This window comes from Sceloporus undulatus, chromosome 6 (assembly GCF_019175285.1).
Source record: "Sceloporus undulatus isolate JIND9_A2432 ecotype Alabama chromosome 6, SceUnd_v1.1, whole genome shotgun sequence".
NCBI classification, from domain to species: Eukaryota; Metazoa; Chordata; class Lepidosauria; order Squamata; family Phrynosomatidae; genus Sceloporus; species Sceloporus undulatus.
Genome location: NC_056527.1, coordinates 38,709,288 through 38,717,931, shown reverse-complemented (window position 1 = coordinate 38,717,931; position 8,644 = coordinate 38,709,288). Strand labels below are relative to the sequence as shown.

The 8,644-nt window shown below is 37.1% G+C and overlaps 1 protein-coding gene across 1 annotated transcript in view; it reads right to left on the bottom strand.

Annotated features, from left to right (window-relative positions):
• Positions 1-227: 227 nt before the first annotated feature.
• HDAC9 (histone deacetylase 9) overlaps positions 228-8,644 on the bottom strand; it is a 553,634-nt gene continuing 545,217 nt past the window's right edge. Inside the window, exon 26 of the mRNA XM_042472073.1 lies at positions 228-1,472. Coding sequence (XP_042328007.1) covers positions 1,433-1,472 — 40 coding nt within the window. The 3' untranslated portion in view covers positions 228-1,432. The remainder of the gene's footprint in view (positions 1,473-8,644) is intronic.

Below are 8,644 nucleotides of genomic sequence, written 5' to 3'. Positions count from 1 at the left end.
AATAATAATAATAATATAGACAGCCTTCCATATACAGATTTTTATCCATAGATTCAAGCTTCCATGGGTTGAAAATATTTTTTAAAATATATAAATTTCAAAAAGCAAACTTTAATTTTGCCATTTTATATCAGGGACACCATTTTCTTATTCCATTGTATTTAATGGGATTTGAGAATCCATGGATGTGGTATCCATAGGGGTCCTGGAACCAAGCCCCAGTGAATACCAAGGAACCACTGTAAAATAAATAAAAAATGATATCTGAACATATCTCTGGTGCTTTTCTCGCTTAGAGGTGGGGAATAGAAAAAGTCTGAAGCAAGGTTGAATTAGTCTTTTTTTAAAAAAATAGGAGTGAGTAAAAAGAATCTAGCAGCACCTTTAAGACTTACTTGAACATGAGTTTTTGTGGATTTCACTATGCTCCCTCAGAAGTGGCAGTAAAGTAGGTGAAATTAGGTACGGGAAAGTGACTGATTCTTAAAGAGCAGATGGAAATTGTAATAACAGAATGGCTAGGGAGAATTATGCAGTATTATGGCAAGGACAGGGCATCATTTGCCCCTTCTTAGGAGCAAGGAGAAAATGCCACATTCAAAAGGGCATTATGAAGAACCAACCCATAAAACGATCAACGAGATTGGAATTCTATATCCCTTTATGAGGCAGTAAGTCCCAGGGCTGAATTCTGAGTAAAATACATAAGAATGCCTAGCTAGTGAGCCATTTTGCACAATTCTTTTTAAAACAGCTGAAATGCAATGGAGGAAAGCTTTCTTTTGACTGAATTTTCCTGACCTCCTTTAAAACGCACTCTCTCACACACATTTCCCCAATCTGAAATTGCTACCACATCTTTCAAATGGCACCACGGAGAAAGGACCCATAATTTCATTATGCTATGAACACTGAATCAAGCTTTTGAACTATTTTTAACAGTGTGAAAGAAAGAGGAGAGAAAGAGTAAATAAAATGTGTTCCAAAATTCAGAAGTGGTGGGACTTGTGATGATATGCCCCCAACCCTCATATAGTGGTTTTGGAAGCTGTTTCAAATTTTCATAGACAACCATAGTCAAGAACGCGGAATTACTCAAATGCTTCTATTCTACCACTGAAGTTGGTGAGTGCATCACACAGCATATAAAAAGCAGGCTTCTAGGTTTGCTCTTTCTCTCTGCAAGATCTGGTTTGCTGTAACTTTAGAATTGCAGCGGTTACACCAAAGGAGGCCTTTTAAGTCCATCCAACGAACAAGTGAAGCTGCTGTTCAGAATTGTGTGCCCGGTGTGTTTACGTTCCATCTGATCTCTGCCACCCAGGCAGCAGACAAGACATGTCTAAGGGTGCTTTTTTTCGAGATGGGGAGGGGGTAGGTGGAGGTACACAATGATGTCACACACAGGAAATATCATGGAGAACTTGGCACTTCACAAGGCTGGCTCTTCTTCCATGGGCTCGCCAGCAGCTCTAGAAAAATAAACAGGCAATCAGAATATGGAACCAGAGTACACAATGACATTGTAGATTTTCATGCATAATCAAAGCTGATTTTTCAGCTCTCCACCGTGTTTATTTGTGTTCTTTGGTTATCCATAAATAAAGTTTCTCTGCCAGGAAGCATAAACAAAATGTCAAGTGGAAAAAACATTTTCGATCCAAGCAATCATTGCAAAAGGTTCCTGTTTATATTAAAATTGTCAGAATATTTTATAACTTTAGGTTCAAGAAATGCATATGCTTTGTGTCAGCAAAATCAAATAGTTTTACAGAGTCAGGGCTAGGGGAAAGGTGTAATTCTCTCTCCCTCTCGCTTTCTCCCTCAGTATTTATGGATCCGATTTATTCAATTTAACAATGGGATACCCTCTTCAAAATCAGGTAATGCAAGGAATTTAACAGTGTCTCCAAGCCATCTTGGTTGTGCTCGCTTTGCTTTTAAGACTGTGTTGGCTGCTTGCCTGCCTAAAACTTCCGCACTCCAATTCTGAATTTGATTAGCAGACCACTGCCATAAAGTAGGTATCTAATAATAATAAATAATCTGATTATGCACATCATCTTTATTAGAAATCACCTGGGAGACAGCCAACAGGCTGAACTAAATTGGCTGTTGGAAAGACAGAAAAAAGTGAAGGCAAAGTATTCATCCCCTCTGGAAAGCTCTGGAGAATAAAGGATCAGAGATTATTTTTTCAAACGGCATTGTTGGCAGGATGAGAGGTCAGATATATGAATTTAATCCTCAGCTGATGTCTGAGAACACACACACTTTATTTTTGACAGATGCACATTTTTGGGATCCTTTTCACCACTCTCCAATGAAATAGTAACTAGGACAGAACTTATTAATACCCTAAATATTTATCATTAGAAATTTGCCTTGAGTTTCATGATATTTTTGTTTTAGTGGCAAAAAATGCAGCTCGTAGAGGCAGACCAGTCTATTCATTTTGCTTTCTTCCACATTCATATTTTTTTAAATCACATTTTACCTTTGGACTTATGAAGAAATATATGAATTTATTAAAGTTCTTCACATACAGTATATATATCCCAAGTCCAAAGTCCCAGTCCCTTTTTAATGCATTTATTTTCAAAGTGTTACCTGTTTTAATTCATTGAACTCTCATCCAAAATCTTCAACATGGATAGATGTATGAATGTAAATAAGTTCAGTATATAAAAATGGCCCCCACCCCATGAAAAACCTCAAACATCTTTACAAGCCAGATTCAGTAGATACAATGATACCCACTATGGACAAGATACTGTGTTGCATTTCTTTTCTATGCAACTATGAAAAATGAAGAGCCTGTTATTAGAAGCTGAGAGCCTAATTCAGTCCTACAAATATGGGAATTGTCCAGATTTGTCTAAAGAAGCATAACTCCTTCATTTTTATACTGTTGGTTGCTGTCACTGTGTACATTTGTTCACTGTCAGTGGGCTCATTTCTTTTTCTTTCTTTGTCTTTTTGTGAGGCTGCTTGTTGTAATGATTTCTTGGATCCCCACCAGAAGGTTTTATTATACTGGGGCATGGTTTTGGTCCGGTTGGGGTGTCATCCTATGCTTTACAATCTTTTTGTTGCATTAGCACACTGGACTGTAGTACATCACTGCATCAAGTGAAACAGTGTTTCAGTGCAAAAAGTGCTACTTCACTATTTCACTGAAACACTATGATCCCATAACTCTGTTTTTTAAAAATAAAAAAAGGAGAAGACTGGGAGAAATCTTGGAATGATAATTTAAAATTTACTCCATGTTATGACATAAAGGAAAATATTATAAGATGTTATTTAGATGGCATCTTACCCCAGGAAGACTAGCCAAAATGCATAAAAACAGGAATGCATATTGTTGGAAATGCAACAAATCAGGAGGTACTTTCTACCATATATGGTGGAAATGTCCTCATGCTAAAAAAATATTGGTCTTCAATTCATAATACTATTTCAGAAATTTTGAAGATGAAATTTACATTACACCCTGAAATGTATTTACATTACACCCTGAAATGTATTTACTGAACATGTTATATGTGGTAGAAGGAAAAAATAAAGACATAAAAAACCTCCTGTTATACATCAACTTCTATTATATACACCAGAAATTAGAAAAATCAAAATATGCCTATTTTAGAAGATTGCTTATATAAATTATATGATATGTTGACCTTAGATAAACTAACTATGATGCTTAGAAATGGCAAATTCATTAAGCTAAAAGAGGACTTGTCAGAAATATTAAGTTATTGGAAATTAAGATGGGGAGACTCCGCAACCCAATATTTAGAAGACAGCTAGATAAATAAACGCACTGGGAGAAAAGATAGATAGATTAAAACAAATAAATGATAGTATGGATATTAAAAAAATAGAGCAAATATTAGAAACAATGAAGAAAGAAATGAATACATCAGTAATAAAAGCGTTGAATGGAAAGAGGAAGTTGTTCCCATGTCTATGTTTTGTTTAATAGTCTAGATGCCATGTTGTATATGTTATGTTATTGAATGTTTGTTTGTTCATTTGTTATGTGTAACTATCATAAATTTTATATGTTTAATAAAACTTTTTTTTTTAAAAAAAAAAGAAGAAGTAAAGGCGAGATAAGAGGATGAAAACATTCCCTTTCCCTCCTTCCATCTCAAAGCTGTCCAGGGCAGTATCTGCACTACAGAAATAATGCTGTTTGACACAGTTTTAACGGCCATAGCTCAATGCTATGAAATTCTGGGATTTGTCGTTTTGTGAATTATTTAGCCCCCTCTGTCAGAGTGCTCTGGTGTCAGAAGTAACCCAGGATGCAAATACTACAGCCTACTTCACAGTACACATTAAAAAACAAAAACAAAAAACAAACAGCATGAACCACAGCAATGGATGTATATGTGCCTGTCTATGATACTTTTTTGATCTGATGTATCTCTCAATTAAAACAACCATAACAAAAAAAAAAAAAAAAAATAAGAATAAAAGTGGCTGCCAGGAATTGCTAGCAAATAGGCCAATGTTGCTTGGATTTTATTTTATTTTATTTTTGAAAAAATAAAGATATGCAGCGACCAATATCAGACTCTTCAAGCAATATTGGCTTTGTCTCCTCTCTTCTGTGGTTGAGCAGAGAGACACTGAAAGTCAGATATTTTAAGAGCTAAACATTCAAAGCCTGGATGGTTGAAATTGGACAGTTTTTTTTAGATCTTTCCATGGGATTTTTGCACAAATGTGCATAGAGTTTTGGAAAGTTGAATGAAACCGAGATCTCACACAATTTGACTGATGATGTATAGCCTTCCTCAGCTACAAACTATCTGGAAAGCCTTCACAAGGAATAGTAGAAAAGTAATACAGAAGATTTCTTTAAGGAGACTCAAAACATCCTGTATCTATCGAGAGGACACAACGAGAAGGGTGAGAATCATAAGGCCTGAGGCATGCATGTGTTACCCAAAGCTATTTTGTACCCTGAATCCTTCTGGACTCCCCCAGATCTTCCTTCTAGTGAAAAAATCCAGTAAACAAAGGAGAATTGTCCCTCTGAGAAGCCTCCAGGACCCTGCAATTCTCCTTTTAATCAAAGGGAATGCCCCTTTATTTTATTTTTTAAAAAAGAATTTTTAGAAAATGGTCTTACCATTTATTTTTCCATGAGGGAACTGTACAGCCTGATCAGTCTGTAGGATACAAAATGGGTCACTGGATCGCCAAAGCTTGCCCAACCCTTTTAGAGTGTAGATTTTAAGGAGTGTAATCAGCCTGTTCATTCAGTTTATATTATACTTTCCCAATTTGGTAGTCTTGAGATATTTTGGACTACCTCTCCCATTGATCCCAGAAAATCATAGCCAATAGCCAGGGATCATAGGAATCATAGGTCAAATTATCTGGAAGGTCCAAGATCAGAGAATATATCTTTTACCTTTCTCTCTTTTAAAAGTCATTTCTGGTGCTCATGGGCCTACATATCTAGAAGGCACCATCTGATCTTGGAAAATAATCGGGGTTAGGCCTGATTGGGCTGGGGGACCCAACAAGGAATCTCGGGTGCTGTAGGCTATATTTCATAGGAAAGCAAAGCAAAGCTCCTCTGAGTATTTCTTGTCTATGAAAACCCTATGAAATTTGTGAGGTTGGCCTAAGTCAATAGGTGACTTGAAGGGACACATATACTTACACACAATATCCATAGAATCTGTAGTGCTTATATTGATTGGCAGTGTCATCTCAAAATAAAGACTATGTTCTGTGAGTATTGTGCTTACTTTTTTTTTTAATTTAAAAGGATTACATCAAATTTGGGGGGGGGGAGTATTCTAAAGTGAATTTGTATTTATTACCCAAAGAACACAGACATGCAACTGAGCAACTGAAGTCAGAATCATTCTATTCTGTTTCCATTCTCTTTCAAATTACCGTGTACAGATGTGAGAGCTGGACAGTGAAGGAAGCAGATAGAAAGAAAATTAACTCATTTGAAATGTCGTGCTGGAAAAGAGTACTTAGGATACTGTGGACAGCCAAGAAGACAAATGAATGAGTTCTTGAACAGATCAAACCAGAGCTCTCCTTGGAAGCAATAATGATCAAGTTGAGACTACTGTATTGTACTCCAGCCACATAATAAGAAGCCATGGATCACTAGAAAAAACAATAATGCCAGGAAAGGTGGAAAAAAGAGGGGAAGACCACAAACCAGATGGATAGACTCAATCAGGGGGGTTATGGGCAAGGGCTTGCAGGATTTGGGCAAGGCAGTGAAGGATAGGGATTCTTGGAGGTGTCTCATCACCATGAGTTGGGGTCAACCTGAGGGCAGCTAACAATAACATCAACCCAAACAATATATAGAATGAGGAAAAAGCACTGCTTTTTTGTTTTGTTTTCCACCTTGCTCACTTCACACAGTATAACCAACAAACTTTGAGTCACTAGGTTCATGATGGTGATTTTTTTCAGTTTGGCACTTATGGTGAGTGTACATCTCATCCAGCTGTAAAGTTGGCACTTGGGCACATGTGAATGAACACTGCTAGCAGAAGCAAGAAAAACGTTTGTCACTTACTAATCTCCTAGGACTGGCTCTAGTGGTGCCCTTCTGCTGGAGGAACTATAAAACCTAGCAGAATCAGATAGGGACAATTCATCTCCACTGCACTTCCCTGTGCTTCCCCATGTGTTTATCATAGATTGGAAAACCTCTAGAGCGGGATATCAGCTGGCACTGAGACCTGGATGGGGCTGGGAGAAGAAAGTTTAAAAACCCACCAGCACAGCATCTAGTTTATCCCATAGTAAAATTTCCTGAGGTTAAAAACAAATGATATGATTAAAACTTCTGATACTTGACTTTTAAGCATGGGAAAGACAAATGTAATAGTGAAATCTCTGCAACAGCTGTTACCCATAATACTTCAAGTCACTGAGTTCTGTTCATCTTTGATGGTTGCTTCAAGAAAAAGAAATGCATAGCTCATTCATGATGTAATACTTCTGTACTATAAACCATACGTATTGGTTTATTTTTTTGAGATCCTAGTTTTGGTTCTTTAGATCTTGGGATCTTGGGAATGTTCATTCAAATTCTAATTGAGGCATACTTGGTTACTTCTGGTTCCTGTCTTCAAATGGAAGGGAAGAATACCATCTTGTGGGTTAATATAAAAATAAAATGTTTGACCTTCTGGATCCATGTAGCCTGGCTTTCTCTTTTCAGACACTGCCAGCCAGATGCTCTGAAGTTCATAAGCTGGTGAATGTCCCTTCTTGTTTGACTCCAGTCTTTGGTATTCAGAGAGAGATTGCATCTGTACATGATGGTTTCATTTAGTTGTTATGGCTGCTGACAGACAATATTGCTATTTTTTCACGTTATCATAGAATCATAGAGTTGGAAGAGACCACAAGGGCTATCCAGTCCAACCCCTTGCCATGCATGAACTTTCAATCAAAGCATTCCCAACAGATGGCCACCCAGCCTCTGTTTAAAGACTTCCAAGGAGGAAGGTCATGAACTTTTTTGGACTGTAGCTCCCAGACTCCACTAGACAGCCATGCTCAAGCAAGCAGCTCAGGGTTTTAAGCAAGGTTTTTAAAACTGTTACTGCTTTACCTTGGTTGCTGCCACCCACTCCCCAGCTGAGCCCAGCCAAGAGATTGATAGTAATCAACAGATCATCCCCTCACTGTTGTTTGAATTTTGCCCAAGGAGCTTTGTTGGGAAGGGAGTGGCAACTGGGATGAAATGCTCCATTGCTGGCAATCACAGTCAAGAAGATGGGTATCTTCCACCTTCTTTGTGTGCATCTGGAGACATTAAAAAACATATTTTAAAAAAATTAATCAATTGATAGCCAGGTGTGAAAGAAATATTTAGACTTCCCTCCCTAACTCATATTGAATCACTGGGATGCAAAGGGAGGAGGGAAGAGGATTGGATGGGGGAGACAACCAATGAGAATGCCACCTGACAAGATTGGCAGGTAAACAAAAAGCCTATTGATTTATTTACACTAGTAAGTACAATAGAATGAGAACCATTATTTAGATGGTTAAGAGCTATGGGCAGAAGCCAGGAACATAATAAAAGAAGAATGCAGACAGACACGCTCAGTAGACAAAAAGAGAGAGAAGAAACCATGGATGACAGATAAAACACTACAAGTAATAAAGGAAAGAAGAGAAGCAAAACAAAAGGGAGATAGGAACAAACTAAGAACTCTGAATGCAATGGCTAATGTGAAAAGATAACTACAATGATCAATGCAATGAAATAGGAGACAACAACAAAAAGGGAAGAACAAAAGCCCTATTCCACAAGATCCGGGAAATCAAATGAAATTTCAAACCAAGGACTGAGACACTCTATGACAATAAGAATAACATAATTCAAGACCAAGAAGGAATAAAAAGATGGTGGGTGCAATACACAGAAGAGTTACTTAAAAGAGATGGTAAAATGAACAGCCATATGAAGCTGAACCCCAAATTCTAAAAAGTGAGGTGGAAGCTGCAATAAAGCAAATGGCGAAAAAAGTCACCAGGAATAGACTGAAATCCATGTTGACAGAGTCAACTATTATTATTATTATTATTATTATTATTATTATTATTATTATTATTATTATTATTATTA